The sequence below is a fragment of the Taudactylus pleione genome, unplaced genomic scaffold, assembly GCF_031769625.1.
Source record: "Taudactylus pleione unplaced genomic scaffold, aTauple2 ptg000393l, whole genome shotgun sequence".
In the NCBI taxonomy this organism is placed as follows: Eukaryota; Metazoa; Chordata; class Amphibia; order Anura; family Myobatrachidae; genus Taudactylus; species Taudactylus pleione.
The window spans coordinates 14,529,748-14,554,058 of record NW_028284794.1 but is presented as its reverse complement, the minus strand read 5'-3'; the positions used below and the strand labels follow the sequence as shown (position 1 = coordinate 14,554,058).

Sequence of the window (24,311 nt, the reverse complement as noted above, 5' to 3'; positions counted from 1 at the left end):
TACGTCATCTCCGCTATTTATTTGATTAATCGAGTACATCGAAAGGCGTATGAACTGCTCGCTGTTCTTGTGGTAGCATTTTCCTACCGCAATCATGCGAGCAGTTCAGGCTAAAAGACAACCAAGTGACATGGTCGATGACGCTGCTTTGTTAATTATGCACACCCTTAAAACGCCTGTTTTGACCGTTTGGCACGCCTGCGTTCGGATCTCCACTCCCCGTTTTCAAGCACCTTCCCCTGTTACCACCCACAAACGCCTCATTCTGTCACTCAAATTAGCAGGCACTCGCTATATAGCGCGCACACGATTTCCGACCGCACTGACTTGTCGGTGCATGCGCATTACAACCCATACGCATGCGCAGATGTGCAAACATCGCTCGGAGCGAACGAGCGGCCGCTTACGAGCAGCTCTGAATCAGGCCCTTAGTGCTGAAATGCATTGGACCAGAAACACACTGGCACACTGGCTCACCACCTGTAACACACCTGCACCCCACCTACCATATCATGGTACACTCAACTCCAGCTGGAGTGAGTAAAACATCATCCAAAGCACAGACGCGAGACCCCTGGACTGGAAGTTAGGGCCACGAGGAACGTCGTGCCATCACGTTCCCGGCCCATCACCAACACTCCCGGAGGCAAGTGCATAAGCGAGGGAGCCCGGGACTGGAAGTTAGGGCCACAAGAATGCTGCAACAGCAAGCCTCTAGCCGGTCACCAGAACACCTGGAGGCACCCACAACAGCAACCGACAACACCATAGACACTACCAACAGCGTGAAGCTGCACCTAACAGCAAGACACAGCAGACCTATTCAGGCCAGCAGCCAGTCCGTGCTATACCACTCCACGTGACCCTGCTACAGCAGCCAGGACCGAGCGGACACAGAATTACGTGTACCGGGTCTAACATCAGCGCACCGACAGCGAAAAGGACACGAAGGACCATCAGTCATTTTACATACCTTCAACACTTACTGGTAAGTGACCAAGCCTATGCGGCCTGGTCACCATATTCCATTGCACTTTACAAGATGGCTTTAATCCTTTTGTGTTTATGCCAAAATACCAGCAACTTCTTCCTATTCCATATATAACTGTTATTTCTTGTATACTCATTTATGTACTGTGTAAGGTGCTGCGGAACCTTTGTTGCACCATATAAATAAATAAATAATAATAATAATAATAATAAATGTTTAGTGTCTTAATGTAACCCTCCGGTGAGTAAGGTAAGCAGAGCTTTTCCTATCATACTTAGGTATACTACAAAGTAAGAATAATAAGAAAAAATGTAAGAAAATGTTATAAATCTTCTATGTATAATTCTTATAATTTTTATAGTCAATACTCTGGAATAGAAAGTGTATAGCAGGTGAGGCACTGCCTCCCCTGTCTACTTTTTCTACACATCCTTGATCAAAACTCACCAAATTTCCAGCACTATGTTCTGCTGCACCTCTGTATAATGCCCACATGTACACTCGGAATCATGTATGTATGTGTAAATCTGGCTCTGATATTAGCCAGTGCCTCCATAGCCATTTACTTGACCGCACATCACGGTAACCCACACGTGTAATATAGTGAGTGTAACTATTTAGTAACAGAATATCAGTGTACTATATAATCAGAGTCTTATACACCATGCACCACTCCTATGCACCAGCCCCTCCTATGCACCAGCCCCGTGTCAGCCAGGGACTGATGTTCTTGGCCAAATATTCTCTGTAAAGTTCTGCAGAATTTGTATGTACTGTATAAATAACTATTAATAAATAACTTCAACTTTCTATCTCACTGTTTCCTCTTGTAATAAATTAAATTTCTTCAGAATTTCCAAAGAATTAAAGACTGACTTTATTCAATGGGGTTAATGAATGTTTCTATTATATCTGTAGTTCATGGAACAAGTTTAGACAGAGATAAGGGATTTAAATCATGTTGCCTAATATTTACTTGTTGCTCAATTTTTTTAAAAAAATGAGAAACCAGAATAGAGAATAGGACACAAACAGTATGATGTACAATTTTTAAAATGTAATAATTATAACTGATAAACTGGTTATATTTTCACAGATTGAAAGTTAATATTATTTATCAATATATATACAGTATATACTGTATATATATATATATATATATATACATACAGTATATATATTTATATATATATATATATATATATATATACACACTAGAGTTTGCACAAAATTTTGCTCATGTGGATGCCTGTTATTGCGCAGCGGATCAAAATTACAAAGACACTAATGTAATCTAATGTTGTGATATATATTTCATATTGTAGAGATAGATCACAAAATGATTTTGTAAATAATATTTGCAGTTGTTCCTTCAGGGATTAACATGAAAAGATGTTTGGGGTTGCTTGGAGCAGGCCACGTAAAGCTGCTATGTCAAACAAATCTTATCTTTCAGATCCCAAATCTGTTGCTACTTAACCTACAGTAACACTGAAAGGTTGCAAGGAACATGAGCAGGTACTCTATGATATGTTGTATTTGTCTTGGTATGCCACCTACTGGATTCACATGTATACTGCAACTACATGAGTCAAGATACTAGATAAATTAAATCCAAGGCGCTTTCCAAGGAGCAATCTAAGCACCTGTCAGGTCCAAGAGACCCTGCAGCAGATCCGAAAAACCTCCTGTGCAGGTTTAAAGGTACAAATAATAATACATGATAATGATCCGCGCTGGGTATCTATGTAGAAAGTGTATGATATCTAACATGTATTATAAAGCCATATTATGAGGTCACACATATTTAATATCCCAAATTGTTAAACAGTAAAATACACAGTGTTATCCGTAATCTAATACTTATAGAATAAACATAGTATGAAAGGGAGGAAGGGTAGAAGAAAACCATAAATGATACATATATATGAACAGTAAAATAAAAAAACTTAGAAGGCCTTCTAATGTAAAAAACAAATTGTAGCAAATTGAAAGCTAAAAAAGAAAAGAAATCAATCCAAGATGTTGCAATACGTAGCAGTCAATTCTAATTGAAAAACCTTTCTGTTCAAAAGTATCAATGTGATCCCCACAATGAAAGATTCACTGTAGAAATATAGCAGTTAGCACATAAAGTCATAGAGTGTAACCCGGCTACTCCTGAAAACATGCAGTGTATGCCAAAAAAATTAATTATGCAAGCAGGACTTAACTGAATCGTTGTTTAATAGGGAAATTCACAATAGTCAGTACCAAGGACTTGGATATCCAATATGAGTATGCCAGCATGCATATATATAGACCCTCTTATGGTATAAACCGCTTGATAAATGTGCCTGCTTCTAATGAAAATAAGGCAAGCATGCATCATCTGGCATTAGCCGTGTGCCAACTCACGTTACTGCGGTCTTCAAATGTCTGGACCCTCTGTCGAGTGTCCTCAGAATCTGCAATAGATATCCCACATCAATTCATGACAAGAACTAAGCGGCATTAACTCTCCCATTGTGCTATCACCTGGCCGGGGGACGAGCAACCTTCCATCAGGAGGACCTCTATCGCAGATTTCAAGGATGCTCAGACGGCGGTCCAGACATTTCAAGACCGCAGTAACGTGAGTTGGCACACGGCTAATGCCAGGTGGTGCACGCTTGCCTTATTTTCATTAGAAGCAGGCACATTTATCAAGCGGTTTATACCGTAAGAGGGACTATATATATGCATGCTGGCATACTCATATTGGATATTCAAGTCCTTGGTACTGACTATTGTGAATTTCCCTATGAAACAACGATTCAGTTAAGTCCTGCTTGCATAATTAATTTTATTGGCATACACTGCATGTTTTCAGGAGTACCCGGGCTAGACTCTATGACTTTATGTGCTAACTGCTATATTTCTACAGTGAATCCTTCATTGTGGGGATCACATTGATACTTTAAACAGAAAGGTTTTTCAATTAGAATTGACTGCTACGTATTGCAGAACTCATTGGATGGCGCTTCACAGTGCAGATGGACAATGACCCGAAGCATACTGCAAATGCAACCAAAGAGTTTTTTAAGGCTAAAAAGTGGAATGTTATGCAATGGCCAAGTCAATCCCCTGACCTGAATCCGATTGAGCATGCATTTCACTTGATGAAGACAAAACTGATGGGAAAATGCCCCAAGAACAAGCAGGAACTGAAGACATTTGCAGTAGAGGCCAGCCAGAGCATCACCAGGGATGAAACTCAGCATCTGGTGATGTCTATGCATTCCAGACTTCAGGCTGTAAGTGCCTATTAAAAAGTGAAAGTTAGATTTAGGATTGTTTAGTTTGTCCCATTACATTTGGCCCCTTAAAAAGTGGGAGGTGTCACAATTGGTGTTTGTGATTTACCTGACTCTGGTGATGAACCAGATTCAGCGGAGACCAACTTGACTGGAACCATGGGTAATGGGAATAGCTCTTTTAACATAAGAATTGGATAGCAGTGAGAACTGCCTTTGATGATGAATGACTGGAACTGGAAACTTGAAACGTTTCAGTGGGACCAGAAGTAACTTGGAGGGACTGGACTGGGACCGGCAAGAAGGCTTACTGAGCTGGATGGGGTACCAGTAGATGGGCTTGCAGACGGATGGTAGCACAGACGCTACTTGGTGCGGCTGGGAAGCCGTGTAGAGACTGATGGTAGCACGGGAGCTACATGGAGTGGCTAGGGAGTCGTAAGGTGAGCGGTGGTAGCTCGGGAGCTACTTGGTGCGGCTAGTGAGCCGTGAGGTGAGCGGTGGTAGCACGGGAGTTACTAGGTGCAGCTGGGTAGCCGTAAGGATACTGATGGTAGCTCAGAAGCTACTTGGAGTGGCTAGGGAGCCGTGAGGTGAGCGATAGTAGCACGGGAGATACTTGGTGCGGCTAGTGAGCCCTGAGGTGAACGGTGGTAGCACAGGAGCTACTAAGTGTGGCTGGGTACCTGTAAGGAGACTGATGGTAGCTCAGAAGCTACTTGGAGTGGCTAGGGAGCCGTGAGGTGAGCGATAGTAGCACGGGAGCTACTTGGTGTGGCTAGGGAGCCGTAGATGGTTAGTGCTAGCGAAGAAGCTACTTGTCATGGCTAGGGAGCCTTAGGTGGTTGGTGGTAGCATGGAAGCTACTGGTTGCAGCTTGGGAGCCGTAGTTGATAGATGGTAGCATGGAAGCTCCTGGTTGTGGCTTGGGAGCCGTAGTTGATAGATGGTAGCGTGGAAGCTACTGGTTGTGGCTTGGGAGCTGTAGTTGATAGATGGTAGTGTGGAAGCTACTTGTTGTGGCTTGGGAGCTGTAGTTGATAGATGGTAGCATGGAAGCTACTGGTTGTGGCTTGGGAGCAGTAGATGATAGATGGTAGTGTGGAAGCTACTTGTTGTGGCTTGGGAGCCGTAGATGATAGATGGCAGCGTGGAAGCTACTGGTTGCGGCTTGGGAGCCGTAGTTGATAGATGGTAGCATGAAAGCTACTGGTTGCAGCTTGGGAAGCCGAATGGAGATGGCAGTGACAGGATTACTGGACACAGCAGGTTTTCAGATAGAACTGGTCTAGGAACCAGCATGAGCCTGGGATACCCTTTGTACTCAGATGTACAGCTATAGCATAAGCTGTACACCACGGAACGTAACAAGATGTTTAGGCCCAGAATGCTATCAGGGGAGGATATATATACCCTGGGTCTGGCTGCAATTGGTGGATATGGACAGGTGGTCTGGTAGTAGCATTCTGAGGATGGGACCAGAACAGGTAGAATCCAGGACGGGACCGGAACAGGCAGAATCCAGGTTGGGACCGAAACAGACAGATTCCTGGCTGGGACCGGAACAGGCAGAATCTAGGACAGGACCGGAACAGGCAGAATCTGGGCTGGGACCGGAACATGCAGAATCCGGGCTGGGAACGGAACATGCAGAATCTGGGCTGGGACCGGAACATGCAGAATCCGGGCTGGGACCGGAACATTGACACATGGTATTACTGCTGGATTTGCAAAGGAAACAGTCTTTGATAAAGTGGTCAGAAGCTCCACAATAGAGACAGAGATGTAAATCTTTATGCCGCTGGCGTTCAGCCACAGAGAGCTTGGGGCATGGGTAACTTCGATGTCTCACTTTACTTGGCATGGAAGAATCTTTCGTTCTTACAGATTCCAAGACAGAGGTTCTAGTTAAGACAGAGGTAGCTCTAAGAAATTCAGGAATGACCTGACAAATTTTGCTGAGTAGAGCCTGTAGCTGTTCCAGCAGTTGATGGAAGATAGTAAGAGGTTCAGGAAAGATTTGGGTATCATCTAGCCGGTTAGTCAGAATTTGCAGAAGCTGTAGTACTTGATGCTGTACCACCTCCTGTGAATCCAAGCGAGTGATCAGGTCACGGAAAGCACTTGATCCAAGATTAGGTGCTTGATCCACCACCATCGTTAGGCCTGAACATACTGTCACAATTGGTGTTTGTGATTTACCTGACTCTGGTGATGAACAGGATTCAGCAGAGACCAACTTGACTGGAACCATGGGTAATGGGAATAGCTCTTTTAACATAAGAATTGGTTAGCAGTGAGAACTGCCTTTGATGATGAATGACTGGAACTGGAAACTTGAAATGTTGGAGTGGGACCAGAAGTAAATTGGAGGGACCAGACTGGGACCGGCAGGAAGGCTTACTGAGCTGGATGGGGTACCAGTAGTTGGGCTTGCAGACGGACGGTAGCACAGAAGCTACTTGGTGCGGCTGGGAAGCCGTGTAGAGACTGATGGTAGCACGGGAGTTAGATGGAGTGGCTAGGGAGTCGTAAGGTGAGCGGTGGTAGCTCGGGAGCTACTTGGTGCGGCTAGTGAGCCGTGAGGTGAACGGTGGTAGCACGGGAGCTACTAGGTGCGGCTGGATAGCCGTAAGGAGACTGATGGTAGCTCAGAAGCTACTTGGAGCAGCTAGGGAGCCGTGAGGTGGGCAACAGTAGCACGGGAGGTACTTGGTGTGGCTAGTGAGCCGTGAGGTGAACGGTGGTAGCACAGGAGCTACTAGGTGCGGCTGGGGAGCCGTAAGGAGACTGATGGTAGCTCGGAAGCTACTTGGAGCAGCTAGGGAGCTGTGAGGTGAGCGATAGTAGTACGGGAGCTACTTGGTGCGGCTATGGAGCCGTAGATGGTTAGTGGTAGCGAAGAAGCTACTTGTCACGACTAGAGAACCATAGGTGGTTGGTGGTAGCATGGAAGCTACTGCTTGTGGCTTGGGAGCTGTAGTTGATAGATGGTAGCGTGGAAGCTACTGGTTGCGGCTTGGGAGCTGTAGTTGATAGATGGTAGTGTGGAAGCTACTGGTTGTGGCTTGGGAGCCGTAGATGATAGATGGTAGAATGGAAGCTACCTGTTGCGGCTTGGGAGCCGTAGTTGATAGATGGTAGCGTGGAAGCTACTTGCTGCGGCTTGGGAGCCGTAGTTGATAGATGGTAGCATGGAAGCTACTGGTTGCGGCTTGGGAGCCGTAGATGATAGATTGCAGCGTGGAAGCTACTAGTTGCGGCTTGGGAGCCATAGTTGATCGATGCTAGCATGGAAGCTACTGGTTGCAGCTTGGTAAGCCAAATGGAGATGGCGGTAACAGGATTACTGGACACAGCAGGTTTCAGATAGAACTGGTCTAGGAACCAGCAGGAGCCTGGGATACCCTTTGTACTCAGAGGTACAGCTATAGCATAAGCTGTACACCACGGAATGTAAAGAGATGTTCATGCCCAGAATGCCATCAGGGGAGGATATATATACCCTGGGTCTGGCTGCAATTGGTGGATATGGACAGGTGGTCTTCTAGTAGCATTCTGAGTGGTGGAAGGCACAACATGCAGAGGGAGTATTCATCTCTGCAGCACTGAGTCAGAACTACACCTGTGATTCCAATCAGGGCTAGCAGTGTTCACAGACAGAGGAGAGTCCAGGTGGCTAATCACTGTGGGAAGGAGAGCAGTCTGCACACAAAGAAATGTCACAACCAGCATGATTCAGAGCAGATCTCCCATGTGAATCACAAACACAGATCCATAGAGCAGCTGGCAGAGATAAGTCTCAAAGCAAAGGTAAAAAACTAGCCAGGGTTGTGACAGGAGGCACATATAGAAACCATTGTAATTCCTACACTGTTCACCTGATTTGGATGTAATTACCATCAAATTAAATCTGAAAGTCTGCAGTTAAAGCACATCTTGTTTGTTTAATTTCAAATCCATCGTGGTGGTGAATAGAGGCCAAAATATGAAAATTCTGTCAATGTCTCAATATTTGTGCACCTGACTGTGTATATATATATATATTATATATATATATAAATATTGAGAATAAAGTGACTATTATTGAAGAAAATATTATTGCAACTAAATTGAAGAAGTACAATATAGATAGAGATGATTATCAACAGAATCAGGTACGCAGTTGGCATACAGCTCGACAACCATCTAGAATTAATTTTAAAACATCTACTTTTAATAGCATGAATAGGAAAGAGACAGGTACTGATCAATGGAGAAATAAAGGTTTTAGAAATGAGTCTAATTTTGTAAATAAACATAATTTTACCCCTGAGCAAAGAAAAAGATCCAAGATTCAAGGATGGAAATATAATGATGACAGCAGGTTTAATAAAAGAAATAAAGGATGGAAATGATACTCTCAAAACTATAAACAGAGACAAAATAGATTTGATGGACAGAATAATTTAGCCTTTAAAAATAGTTATAAAAATAGATTTGAAGTATTTAGCCATGTTGAAGATGACACTGGTAGTCCGTTTTTTTTAGGGTTACCGAAACCCACACAGCAAAATCAGAGAGAGAGAGATTTCAGAATTACGGGTCTAAAAAGAACAATAGAAGAAAGAGTAAAAATGATCTTTCAAGCAGAGATCCAAAAGTAAGGTTGATTCATCAAAACAGGAAGTAAGAGGCATTTTTAATTTATCTAAGATACCGTTAAAACCTATGGAAAAAGAAGTTCTGAAAAAGGGACTATCGTTTGCTTCAACGTGTCCTCAGAGTAAATTTGACTTATACGAGTATATTGCTTTAAATCTATAAATTAGAAATCTTACTCTGAAACGGCATTTTATTAAAAAATCAGATGCTGTAGTTAAAAATTGGGAAACAGACAAAATAGGGTCAGGACTTAAAACAAAATCGACATATTATCCTTTGGAGTCCAAAGGTCCCTTTATTGAGATGTTCTCACAGTTAGTCAAAAAGGATATTGATAGTTCAGATTGTTTCAGCAAAAAGAAAAATAGAGATAACAATCTAACTAAATCGGAATTCAAAGCATTGAAAGATCTGGAACAAAATTGTGAAATTGTTATCAAAAGTGCTGATAAGGGGGGTGGCATTGTAGTACTGGATAGAGATTATTATATACAAGAATCATATAACCTTCTGAATGATGGTGTAGCTTATGTTAAGTTGAATGGAGATCTGACTAAAATATACTTAAAAGATCTGGAAATGTTATTACAAAGAGGTTTTCAAAAAGATTGTATCTCTAGAGATGAATTTAACTACTTATAAAATTCGACACCCAGGATAACCACTTTCTACCATCTCCCGAAGTTACACAAGAACGCTGTGCATCCAACTGGGTGCCCTATAATAGCAGGCATTGGTTTACTTGCATCAAGAGTCTCTGAATTTGTTGACATTTATATAAAAAAATATGTTCAAAACCTTGGCTTATATATCAGAGATTCAACTAATATATTACAAATTATTCAAAAGACTGGGTGGGACCTCAACTTTATGTGGTGTACTGTTGATGCCCAAGTCTTATATACGTCAATACCCCATGAAAAGGGGATAGAGGTGTTAAAGAGTGTTCTGTCAAATGATCCTGAGGTTAGTTTAGAGTTGGTACAATTTATTGGGGAGTGCCTGGAATTTGTCTTGAAGTATAATTACTTCATGTTCTTGGATGAGTGGTTCCTTCAGACATGCGGGACGGCGATTTGTGCCCCTAGCCTAGCTAACCTATACATGGGTGATTGGGAAAATAGCACCCTAAGTGAGGAGTGTACTAAAGTAAATATCATCATGTGTAAAAGGTTCATAGACGATATTATAATTATTTGTAAAGGCTCTGTGGTTGAATTTGAGGATTTTATTAATTTTATTGATGTGAATGAGTATAATTTGAAGTTCGCTTACAAAACTGTGTTGAAGACTAATTTACATAATTCCATATTTACATATGCTTTATGCTGTATAATGAAGCAGTACATGAGATTTAACAGGGCATTGGTACTTCCATTTTGTTTCTCTGTCCAAACTTAGTTTTAAATGGAAATGAGTGTATGTGTTTAAGGCCGCACCCGAGGGAAACTGTTTATCTAACACAGTGAAGAGAAAATGCCCGTATATGTGTCCTTGTGCTGAGGAAACTATTCAGACTAAATATGGGATGCAGTATTCCATGAGTATCACTCAAAAGGAATTCAGTTTCGAGTCTGATTCTTAAGGAGGAGTTAACAAAAATAAGCTTTGTCTATTATCTGATAATGGTAGTGGGCGTTAAAGGGGCGTATAATCTGAATATTGTAATAATGTATAAGTACTGTGTGACAATGTCAATCGTTGTTATTCCTGCATTATAACCCTGGGAGAATATGTCCCAGTTAAAAGGGCTTGATCTAATTATTTAATTAATTAATAAAATGACAAATTCTTAAGTATACTGGTTTGGAGAATATTACTTATTATGGAACAACACCTGTTAAAGGTAATTTTAAATAATTTATAAAACTAGAATATAATTTTTGGATTTAGTGTTTGATACTTAAAATTTAGAGAATTTGGGACATATTGAAACATATACTTTCTTTAAAGAAGTAGATAGTAACAGCTATTAACAATACTCTAGCTGTCATCTTCCTCAATTTTAAGAAAAAATATACCATTCTCCAAGTTTTCCAGGATTCGAAGAATCTGTACCTCACTTGCCAAATTTGATCAACAGAGTGGTATTTATGAGGAAAGATTCTCAAAATGTGGCTATCCAATCGAACTGGTTGAGAGTTCTTAGATAAAAGCTAGAAATAAAAATAGAGATGATTTATTAGTATATAAACAAAGACAGAAAGTGAATGAAAAGACATTATTTTGTCCATTTGTCATGAAATATAATAATGAGGATAAGAAGCTACAGGATATATTGAGAAAAAATTGGCACATCCTTAAATTGGATCCCTTATTAACGGAACATTTACCAGATTGTCCTGAGATACTTTTTAGAAAAGCTAAAGGACATTAAATCATATATTTCAAAGAGCCATTTGCCACCCATCTCCCATGGGCCCACAGATACGAATAGTAGACTTTTTCTGGGAAATATAAAAGGTTTCTTTCCTTGTGGAAATTGCAAAGTATATAAATAATCTGATAAAGGAGCAACAACCTTTCAGGGTACTTCTTCTGCCAAACAACATGAAATTGCCAATTATATAAATTATAATTCCTTTTTTTATTTTATATATGGTAACATGCCAGTGTGGCCTAAGTTATATCGAGAAAACTAAAAGAATTCTTAAGCTGCGAATCCTTGAACATATCCGTAATATTAGAAATAAAATGCAAAACCATAGTTTACCTCGTCACTTCCAACAACATCATAATAGTAATCCTGAATGCTTGAAGTTTAAAGGAATTAAGCATATTGAACAGAATAAGAGGGGAGGGGACAGAAATAAAGTATTAATGAAAAGAGAGACCTATTGGATTCTAACATTGGATACACTGAGTCCTAAAGGGTTAAATGAAGGGTTTGAAATTACCCCCTTTATAATTGAATAAACTCAACTAGCTATGTTCCCACTATGTTGCCACTGGTAAGTTACTGTGCAGTTGATGGAACTGGAAAATATTGATGAACACCTAAGGAAAGCAGACAGAGTAGTATTTAGGGAATCCCATCACTAGCGAGGGTAAGATGTGCTGCTAAGAGGACCAAGGACCACTCCACTTGGGACAAGTTAATGTGGGTGAAAATGTATAGATCAGTGATTTTCATCCTTTCAACCTCGAGGCACACTACACACAATTTTAAAATTGCCGAGGTACACCATCCTGTGCTCCCCACAGAAAACATCAATTATGCCACATTGCTCCCCACAAAATTGCTCCACACAGAAAAAAAAAACTATGCCACATTGCGCCCCACAAAAAGAAAACATAGCTGGCCCCCAAAGAAACAAAAAAAACAACAACACTTTCCTCCCCACTAAAAAAAAGACATAGCTGGCCCCCACAAAAGTAAAAAAAACCTACAACACATTGCTCCCCACTAAAAAAAAACCCATGGCTGTCCCCCACAGAAACAAACAAACTAAAAATCCATCGCTCTCCACTAACAAAAAAAACCCATGGCTTGCCTCCACAGAAGGATATGCACATTAATCATTCAATAAAAAAACTTGTCTATTACACACTGTAGAGCGGTCAGCAGTGGGTGGGCATCCAGGCAGGTAGGCGGCAGGAAGTAGAGAGAGAGAGTGGGTTGGCTAGCTTCCGGAACTGGCTGGATGCTGTCGGAGCAGGAGTTAGGGTGGCCAACAAGGTGTGCATGACCTGTGATGTCACGAAGCCGCTTCTAGACAGATCACGGCTTAGACACAGGTTTGGGCCATTACTCATTATACATTACTTAGCATTGCACAGGATGTGTCAATGCCTTGGGGGTTCTTCTGGCTGTAACAAAGTCAGTCACATGACACCTTTTTAGGAAAAGTTCTCATCATAAATGAGTCTTTCAAATGAGTCGCCATGGACATCATTGGTCCACTGAGTTCATGTTCACGGTGGTAGACTACTTGATTAGGTATATGAAGACTGGGGCACTAGCATCCAAACACATGCTGAACATGACACACAGGCAATCACGAATATTTGTATCCAAATAGGATTACACAGAAGGTTATAACCTTCCAGGGAGCACAGTTTAAGCCCCACAAACTTTGTGGGACTAATTTGAAGGTATGTCCTACTCCATACCAAAACCACATCAACAAACTTGGACCCTTAAGTGAATGCTGCAGGCATAAATTGACAAAGAGAAAGAAAACAGAGAATTCACTACCGCAGTTACTTATCTATTGCAAAATGCCACAGGATTCTACCTGGTTCATTCCCTCTGAGTTGTATGTGAATGGTCTCATCTAGGAAATATAGGAGGGTACAATACAAATATTGTAAGATCACTATGCCCACAATTGAGAGCTGGCTATTGGCCAAAAGTGATGGTGGTAATTGTAGCATTCAAGCAAAAGTTCCAATCCTCCTGGGATTGGAGCTCAGAACAGGCTCCCTGGGTCAAAGTTCTGCCCATTATACACCAACAGGAGGTCTGACTGGGAATTCAATCCCCTAGTATGTCTTCTGGGATCCAATGTTACTACTCTGTAAATGTTTCAACCAAATCCATCTAGTGGAAGGCTGAGAACAGGCTATCTGTGTCAAAGTTCTGCCCAGCGTACACCAACAGGAGATCCAACCATGACCCTAACCTCTCTAAAACTTGGGCAGGATACAACTGGACCAGCTCACATTGATTTCATCCTAATCAGTGCAGGGGTGTCTGCATGCATAAGAAAGAGAACAATGAATTTTACCTTTGTAATAAACACAATCAAACAAAAAAAAGTTGTGTTTACAATTAATACAAACCTAGTATTTCTCTCATGATTAATGTAAGATGTTAATAAGGGGGAGATGTACTAACGGAGAAAATGCGGCAAAACCTCTGAAAATGCCGTTTTCGGGGGTCTTACCGCATTCCCCGTATGTACTAAGCAGCAGAATGCGATGCATTCTGCTGCTTCGTGTCGCTAGGTAACGCCACCTTCAGGTGGCATTACCCAATAGAAGCCTATGGGCTTCTTAGCGTGATGCTCCTGGCTAGGAGGGATCCGATCGGATCCCTCCCATGAGCCTCTGCGGCCCGCGGCCTTCTGCGCATGCGCAGAAGGACTTCTTGGTGTTCAACCCAGAAGTCCCTCTGCCCGTCAGCATCGTAAAGGACAGCTCTTCTGCAAAATCATTTGTACATATCGCGGTAATTAACCGCGGTATGTACGCGAAGTCAGGGGGGATGTACCGATGCTTAGTACATCTCCGCCTAATACTGAACTGAGCAGTTATAAAGGATACAATATTTAAATGATCAGAATGAATTGAATAATTTTAAAGTGACAACAGTTTTATCTTTAAAGTGCCATTTGCATTCTTTGTACAATGCAATGTTTAGTATAGTCACAAGGTGCAATATTGTATTATGGGTACAGTGATTTAAGGGGAGAGGTATCAATCCTTCTAAAGAGGACAGGTAGAGAAGTACAGTAGCATTGTCAGCTTTTAGCTATCATTTTATAGAATGTACTTGTTAATTGACAGCTAGAAGTTGCTGGTTGCTATGGGCAACTTTTTTACTCAATTTTAGGTTTCATACATCTCCCCCAAAGACTGATAATTAAGCACATTTACACAGATAAAGAATCTGCATGGGCATGTATTTTTGCTCATTTTAAATGAGTCTTTATTTTATTTTTTGAGAGTCACATGTATGTAGGTATTGGGCTTATATTGTAACACAAGCAGTATAGAAGTGCTTTAACAACAGTAGTCTACTGGAAGACATTCTGGAGGATAAGGCTCATATTCAGCAACACTACATATCACATTAATTTTAGTTTGTCTCGCAAGATGGAAAACACAGCATAATATTTACATAAATGTCCATCTGGCCATTTCAAAGTTGATACTTATATCAAGCAACGTATATGCATACCAGGTCATTGCATTGCAAATTCCATTTTGACATGATAGCAAGTATATACACAGATTTAAACTAGCCAGCACCAGCCATTATACGGAAATACTTCCATGTAAACACTTTAATTGTCTCAGGATTTGGGGAAATGTTTGATTATTAAACCTCCAGGTACTGTACAGTACCGCTGTAGGTTTAATAGTCAGTGTGATCAGTGGCAGTTCTTAGTAAATGTAAGACATTTAATCGGTCAAGTACTTTATACTCTGCTCATATTCAGAATGTTATTTTAATTAATACATTTAATTACTCAATAATAGGCTTAATTGAATAAAATCTGTATATATTTGTGATTAAAAATGCAATCCAGCAATTCATAAAACGTAATTATGAAAAGGAAAATATAAAGAAGCAAAAAGTTTTTTTATGACCCACATTGTATGATGAATGTAACGTTATTTTTTTTACTGATAGTATTTAATCAGCTATAACACCTGCTTTAATGGAAAAATAAACTTGGAAAGCAATCCGATGTCACTGAGCTTGCCCAAAATGGCTGCCTCACCCTCTACATGCTCCTGAACATCTCCATAAAACAGTTTAAATTGAACACAGTTTATATCAGAATCATCATAAATATCCAAGAACATACCTTTAACTTTTGCTATATTATGCAGAAGTCTTTCCAAAATCAAATGATTGTATTTCTGCATTGACATTTACATTGATTGAAATCTATTTCTCCCTTCCACTATGGACTTCTTCAGATTGTCTTTACCTCTGTATACCAGTGTAAGGTACTGTGGAAAAGAAAGTATATTTGGTTCCATCCAGTCCCTCCATTAGACATCATTGACATCTGCTCTCTGAACAACAAAAAGCTGATGCAGAACATTTATAAACTAATGTACAGTATCCCTCTGGATTTCTGGAGGTTCATTTCAAAACACAGGATTCCTGTTAATTTGTTGCATACATATTCATAATTGTAAAACACTAAACGTGTAAATTTTGGTGTTTTCATGGATTGTGGCTTGAAACTTTACCATCAGGTATTAGCCATGGTCAAATGCCCACTCAAGAGCATAGTCAGAAACAAGCATAGACTATCATCTAGCTTGGACTACTGTATTGCCCTCCACTTGGGTATTCCAGCAAAAAAATTGCACCACTTGCAGCTGCCCTGTTGTTAACTTAACAGTCCCATTCTTGCCACATAATATTTACTTCCTGAAGCATGGCAAATGTATTTTAAGATTGGCTTACTGACATTCAAAGCTCTACATATTCAGAGGACTTTTAGCAGTATCTAGACTCTCCCTTAATTCAGGTCAAGCTTTTTTGTTTTCCAGCCCCAACTCAATTGAACTCGCTTCAATAGATGTGTCCCCAATATAAATCTTGCCTCCTTGCATGTTAAACAGCCCTTCTAGTTATGCCATGTTGTGGTGTGACTCAGTAGTGCTGAGCTTCTTTTCGTGCAACTTTTCCCTTAAAATGCATGCATCCTATTCACCTCACATTGCATATAAGATGCATTTTAAGGGAAAAAGTTGCATGAAAAGACACCTGGCACTACTGAGTCACACAGCACTCACGCATTATGTGTAACATGACTTATAGCACACAGAGGATAGGTGTATTTGGACACATCTGTACCTGTTTATTCATGCATTTTATTAATGACCCTATACTTTAGTTCCTAATAAAAAATGCTTATTTATCTTTTCTGTTAATCTTATTTTGTAGCTTGGGTTTTATAACTATAAATATAAAGCACTTTGAGTCCTATTAGGGGCAAATTGCTATATAAATAACATGAATAATATTATTATTTATTATTATTATTATTATTATTATCATTATTATTATTATTATTATTATTATTATTAGTAGTAGTAGTAGTAGTAGTAGTAGTAGTAGGAGTAGTAGAAGTAGTAGCAGCAATAGTAGTAGTAGTAGTAGAAGTAGCAGCAGTAGTAGTAATAGTAGTAGTAGTAGGAGGAGTAAGAGTAGAAGTAGCAGCAGCAATAATAGTAGTAGTAGTAGTAGTAATAGTAGTAATAACAGCAGCAATAGTAGTAGTAGTAATATTAGTAGTATTAGTAATAATATTAGTAGTAGAAACAGTAGTAATAGCAGCAGCAATAGTAGTCATGGAAATATTAGTAATAATATTAATAGTAGTAGTAATATTAGTAATAATATTAGTAGTAGTAGTAGTAATATTAGTAGTATTAGTAATAATATTTATAGAAGTAGTAGTAGTAATATTAGTAGTAGTAGTAGTAATATTCATGTAGTAGTAGTAGTAATAATATTAGTAGTAGTAGTAATATTAGTAATAATATTTATTGTAGTATTAGTAATATTAGTAGTATTACTAATAATATTCATTGTAGTAGTAGTAATATTAGTAGTATTAGTAATAATATTAGTAGTAGAAACAGTAGTAATAGCAGCAGCAATAGTAGTCGTGGAAATATTAGTAATAATATTAATAATAGTATTAATATTAGTAATAATATTAGTAGTAGTAGTAATATTAGTAGTATTAGTAATAATATTTATAGAAGTAGTAGTAGTAATATTAGTAGTAGTAGTAGTAGTAGTAGTAATATTCATGTAGTAGTAGTAGTAGTAGTAATAATATTAGTAGTAGTAGTAATATTAGTAATAATATTTATTGTAGTATTAGTAATATTAGTAGTATTACTAATAATATTCATTGTAGTAGTAGTAATATTAGTAGTATTACTAATAATATTCATTGTAGTAGTAATATTAGTAGTATTTATAATAATATTGGTAGTAGTAGTAATAATAATATTATTAGCAGTAGTAGTAGTAATAATATTAGTAGTAGCAGTAGTAGTAGTAGTAGTAGTAGTAGTAGTATTCATTGAATAAACTATTTATTTCCCAGTATATCCTAAAAACTTTAATGAGTTCATTAACATTAACACATTCAGCATATAAATCTGATAGACTTGCTATGAAGAGTTTAAAAGATAATGACATTTATAATTTGAAAATCATGCTTCTGTTTTCAGTCTTTCAGCTTAAGAATGTAGCATATTTGATATAAGTTTATTAAAAGCTGTCATTATCTCTTTGTTTCTTAGGGAGTATATAATAGGATTAAACAATGGAGTAAAAGATGAGTTTATTAGAGACAAGATCTTATTTAAATTGAATAAATATCCTCTTGATGGAGCAACATAGAGTGTGATTAAGGTACCATAATAAATGCAGACAACAGCCAAGTGGGAACTGCATGTGGAGAAGACTTTCTTCCTCTCTGTGGCAGAGGACATGTGAAGGATAGAATTAAAGATGAAGATATAAGTGATAATTATAAAGAGCATCTGGGAAAAAGCCATTACAATGGCCACAACAGAGACATCAATTTGGATAACCAATATATCAGAGCAGGACAGCTCAAGGATAGGTCCGAGATCACAAAAGAAATGGTCAATGACATTTGACCCACAAAATTGTAGATCTAGAACAAATGTATGAGTAATCAATGCCTGCCCAAAGCCTATCATCCATGCACATAGAACAAGGTAATGTGGAAGCCTGGCATTCATTATAGATGTGTAGTGAAGTGGATGACAAATGGCCAAGTATCTGTCGTAGGACATCACCGTTAGAAGACAGCACTCCATAATGGCTGATGCCCCAAAGAAATATAACTGAGTGATGCATGAAAGAAAAGACATGGCAGTTGTGCCTTGTAAAATTACTTGCAGTGTATTTGGAGTGACATTTGTGCTGATCACAATGTCACAGAGAGATAGATGACTGAGAAATACATACATAGGAGAATGGAGCTTCTGACTAGATGTTACCAGTGTAATAATCAGAAGATTTCCAGCTACTGTTATGGCATACATAACTGTGAGAAAAACAAAGAAAGGGACCTTGAAATTATGGAGATGCTGAAATCCTAGAAGTATAAATTCCGACACCATTGTTTGGTTGTCCTTGAACATCTCCTAAAAAGTAAATACAATGAAAGCATGGTTCTACAATATAAACCCACCAAAAAATAATAATATTTTAAGGAATTTGGAGGCAGTTGAGGTATTGGGGTATATTTACTAAAGTGAGATCTTTTAGAAGTGGAGTAGTTTCCCATAGAAACCAATCAGATTCTAGCTATTATCTTCTAGAAGGTGCTAGTTAAATGTTAAGTAAAATCTGATTGGTAGCAATGGGCAACATCTCCATTTCTAAAAACTCTCACTCTAGTAAATATACCCCATTGTACGGTTTTAGCACAGTTTCATGCAAAAACTTAGATGTAAGAATATGATATGATTGAACTTACTTTAGGTGAAGTTATGCCTCTAAGATGACATCTTTAAGAGAAAATTAATTAATGAATAGATTGGACACACAATATGGATTTGGCTCTACAGAAGGGACCAAAGTGTATCTTTCAGACGAGCATTAAAATTGGATGTTAGTGCCTGATTCTGATTTGTTGTAAAGCCAAAATTTGAATTGGAAGCTTTTTTTGCATCTAATAATAAGCATTATTTTGGAACCACACAAACATCCATACAAACAATCATTCAATGAGATGTTACATCTTTCTTATACATTTATGGAAATAAAGGAATATAATAACTCATACAACATATAACATATATTACTGACATATATTACTGACAGCTAAAACTTTATTTGCATTGATATTGCTATAGAATATGTAAAAAAATATTAGTTTTAATTTTACTAAATGTGAAAATGTACTGTATATGTAAAGTGTAGAGGTGTTTTGATTAGGTTTGCTGTAACTCAATAGCCATTTACATGCAATTTAAAAAATAGACTGATATTCCAATGACCTAAATTAGATTTTGGAGACTCTAAATAAATATAAAAATGACAATCAGTAGCACTTTGGAAAAATCAGCAGTCATAAAAATATTGAGTTTAAATGTATTTTGTTTTCTGCGTACCTTATTGTCCATGATCCATTTTGCATCTATAATTGTATTTGTAAATCATAATTGCCAGATTGAATACACAGATATATGTTTATGAATGATCCATTTTCCCAAAGCAGTAGCCAACCTACTTCATACAAACATTGTCTAATATTGAAAGTCAAAATTCATAATTTAAATGACAATCCATTATACCCTTAGTAATTAAAGCTTCCTTATTAACCTGGAAGAAATGGATAATTAACATTAACAAGAATATATCATAAAATTATAACAAAAATAAAGAACAGAAACACATACTTTAATTGGTAAACAAAATCACATCCCATGGTGATTAATTAAGCTCAATTATATTTTTCTGTTTTATTGTTGATTTTAAATTACTTATAATAATTTATTTCCATAATTGAAGCTGATATTAGTTACATAAATTTTGTTGTTACTATAAATTATCTTGAAATGAGTAGTGAAAATTCAATAGATATTAAATACCAGATAGAGTTTGCTTGATAATAAATTTTTACCATCTAGTTTGATTAGGATTTATAACTCAATTGCCTTGAAGTTATAAATGATTGAGTGATAATTTAATAGTCTAAATATTTGTATTTAAATACTGTGACTAACAAATAAAAAAATCAACTGCACATTTAAAAAAAAATCAATAGTAATAATATATTAAATTTAAAATATATAAAATTTTCAGTGTACCTTATGATTGCCCATGATTCTTGCTTCATCTATACTTGTATTTTAAAACCATAATGTCAATTCAGATACACAGTTGCATATTTATGAAAGTAACATATTCCTCATACAGTAGTGAACATACTTGATACAAAGAGAGTCTAGTACGTAAAATGTAAAAATGCATTATTTAAATGAAAATGTATAGGACCCTTAGGAACTAATTAAGGAAGGTTCCTTACTATCATGGGAGAAATGGATAATTGACTTTAACAAGAAAATATAATTAATAATTATGACAAAAATAAAGAACTGAATCACATACTTAAATTGGTATACAAAATCACTTCCCATTATGATTAAAAAGACTCAATTATTTTTGCTATGTTTTTATTATTCACATAAAAAATCATGACACTTTTACATGAATTATGATGTCATTTCTTCTCATAACTTTAGATGATCTTGACTACATACATATCGTTGCTGTAATAATTTTTCCTTGAAATGAGTATTGAAATTTCATTAGACATCAACTACTAGCTAGTGTTTGTTGGATAATTAATTAAACATTGTTACTATCTACCTTTATTTTAAGTAAAACTTGTAAATCAAATGCATGGAATAGTCACACATTAGTCTATTAGAAAACAAAAAGTAAAAATAAAGCAACAACATTCTGAGTAATCTAATAGTATATTATATCAAAGAGAAATGTTTATAAGGCACTTTTTTAGAACTATTAAAATAATGTTTTTGCAGCGTGTGCAGTGTGAAAAAATAATCCAGATATGTTCTAGAAATTGGCATATGCTTAACTCTATCTTTCAGTATGAAACACGCTAATACATACATTGATCTATATAAATATGTAAGGAATCTGACTTTGAAATATTATTTTATTAAAAATCATGCTGCCATCAGGTTGTTTTACACTGTCTGAAGAGGAGAAAATCAAACAATGCCTATAGGGTGTTTGCTTATATTGTGGATTCAAAAGTCACTGCTCTGCCCATTGTCTTCAAAATCTGGAAAATGCACCCCTAGGTCATTGAAGTACCTGTTAAAACTCCCTAAAAGTACCCATAATAATTCTAATCAATGATTCCTGTGTGTCTTCTACAGCCCTGATACACAATGGAACTGCAAGGAACTTTATTAATGAGAATTTTTTCAGTCTTAGGGTATTCCACAAAAATCCCTGGGAACTTCCATCTCTGTTGCATCCCTCAATGAGGTACCACATTTGTGAGGCCCATTTAATTTCAAACCTTATCTTATGGAACTTACTGCATGTCACAATCCAACTTAAAACTACCTTCTTACTGTACCTCTCCAGTGCCTGTCTAGGATGGCACAAAGGTCCGCTCGGGCTGCACTCAACACCTAGCTGATGTTTGGGCTTGCTGATGGTTCTTTGCCATTGGGAATTATCTCTCGTGCACATTGGTCCTTACCGATCAACTGTATTAAAGTATCACCATCGGTCCTTATCGATCAACTGCATTAAAATATCACAAACGGATCCATATCAAATCAGGTTACTATTCTTAAACATCGGATCCTCACTAAATCAAGTTACTATTCTTTAAAATCAGATACATATCAAATCAATTTATTATTCTTCAACATCCTCATCAAATCAAGTTATTATTCTTAAACATCGGATCCTCATCAAATGAAGTTCCTATACTTCAACATCGGACTCTTATCAAAGCAAGTTATTATTATTCAACATCTGACTTTTATTAAATTATAAATTTCTCAAACTCAACTTATTAATAAATTAGACTTTTATCATTCTTTTTCATTCTTGTTGACTCCTTCGGGCAATTCATCCACCACGAATTCATTTTTACCCTCATACCATTACATGAGGAGGTCCTGGCTAAAACCACCTAAATTTGTCCACGCTTCTTATCCAAACCAATCCTCAGGCATGACAGTTTGTACTGGTCCTATGGATCCAGCTGAGAATCAGGCACAAGTTGCTAGGTTTTCACATGATCTTATTGTTGCCTAGAACACCAAGAGGTGGTGTAGGGTCAGGTGGTACAGCTTCACCAAGAACTGACTGGCTGGCCAGTTAGCATTCAATCTACTCTGAGAGGTTCAGGGATTACCACAGCACCCATTCCAATTGCTCCAGTTCTAGTTTCTTCAGTGGCACCCCGTCTGCACATTCCTATGCCTGCAAAATTTGCCATGAACCGCAAGAATTGCAGGTGATTTCTAAATCAATGTTAAATAAATTTTGAGCCTCAAGCCAATCATTTTCCTACAGACCATATCCGTGTGGCATATATCATCTCTCTATTGTCTGGTTCCGCCTTAGACTGGGCTTCACTCTTATGGGAAAGATCAGATTCCATTCTAAAATTTTATAACCAATATGTCACAGCATTCCACCGAATCTTTGATAGCCTGGAAGAGTGTCAACTGCATCCTAAGACCTTCTATGGTTATGTCAGGGTTCTAACTCTGTAGGCCAATATCAGGTGCAGTTTCAAATACTGGCATCAGAACATTCTTGGAATAATGGAGCCTTCTATGCAGCATTTTGGAATGGCTTATCTGATAAAATTAAAGATGATCTTGTTACCCGAGATCTCCCAGACAAGCTAGAGGATTTAGTTTCCTTGTGTACCAATGTGGACTTACTTTTCAAAGGATGTGCTATTGAGAGAAGGAGATTCATTTATCTTAAACCTCAAGCAACAGTTTTGCCTCATTCAGTTCTCCTCATAAAGAAGAGCCTATGCAAATCAACTGCTCTCGTTTATCATAGGAAGAATGCCGCAGGCAACAATCTGAGAAACTCCTGCTCCTAACTCGGCAAGGTTAGAAGTACTTCAACCCTCTACAAAAAAAACCAATTGTATTCTCTAAGTTTCTATTCATGTGGGCAAGCGCTTCAAGTAAGTATCTGCCTTATTGGGCTCAGGCACAGATGGCAACTTTGTTACATCCGAATTAGTCCATCGGTGGATCTTACCAACTGGGAATCTGCCTAGTACTATATATCTCACAGCGGTTGATGGTAGCCACATCCAAGGAAGTATAATTGCCCTCTAAACTCGACCACTATGAGTCAATATTGGTGCCTCACACTCTGAACTTTTAAGCTTTCTTGTTATACCCAGGGCTTTGCTTTCCATAGTTTTAGGCTTGCCCTTGCTCAGTCTACATAATCCTCAAATTGAATAACAAACTACACAAATCACTGCTTGGGGATCTTCCTGTTTTGGTTCTTGCCTTCAAAAAATTATGTTCTGCAGTACCTTCTCATCCGTATACACTTCCATCTCCATATCAAGAATTTATTGATGTCTTCGGCAAAGCAGGTACTGATGTTCTTCCACCTCACCATGAATGGGATTGTCAAATTGAATGAATCCCTGGGAAATCTCCTCCCTGAGGGCAAATTTATCCACTGTCACACCCAGAAAAAAAGAGGCCATGACTGACTACATTCAAGAGAATTTGGAGAACGGGTTCATTCGTCACTCCACCTCTCCTGCTGGTGCGGGTTTATTTTTCGTATGAAAAAAAAAGATGCTGCATCGACTATAGGGGGCTGAATTAAATCACTATTAAGAACTGCTATCCTCTCCTGCTTATTACAGAACGTTTCAATCAAGTCAGTGGAGCCACCATCTTCACGAAATTGGACTTATGCTGTACATGTAATCTCTTATGCATTTAGGAGGGAATGAGCAGAAGACCGCATTTAACACTTGCATCTGTCACTATGAGAACCTTGTTATGCCTTTCGGTCTGTTGTACAAACATTTTGTTGTTTATCTTGACAATATTCTCAAATTTGCCAATAATCTGGAGGAACATCGCTGGCAAGTCAAGGAGGT

General features: G+C 38.1%; 1 protein-coding gene across 1 annotated transcript; it reads right to left on the bottom strand.

Moving 5' to 3' along the window:
- Nucleotides 1-17,859: 17,859 nt before the first annotated feature.
- LOC148507504 (olfactory receptor 11L1-like) lies at nucleotides 17,860-18,795 on the bottom strand. The gene has a single exon (XM_088446175.1). It carries the CDS (start codon nucleotides 18,793-18,795, stop codon nucleotides 17,860-17,862), a length of 936 nt encoding a protein of 311 aa, XP_088302301.1.
- Between the last annotated feature and the right edge of the window lie 5,516 nt (nucleotides 18,796-24,311).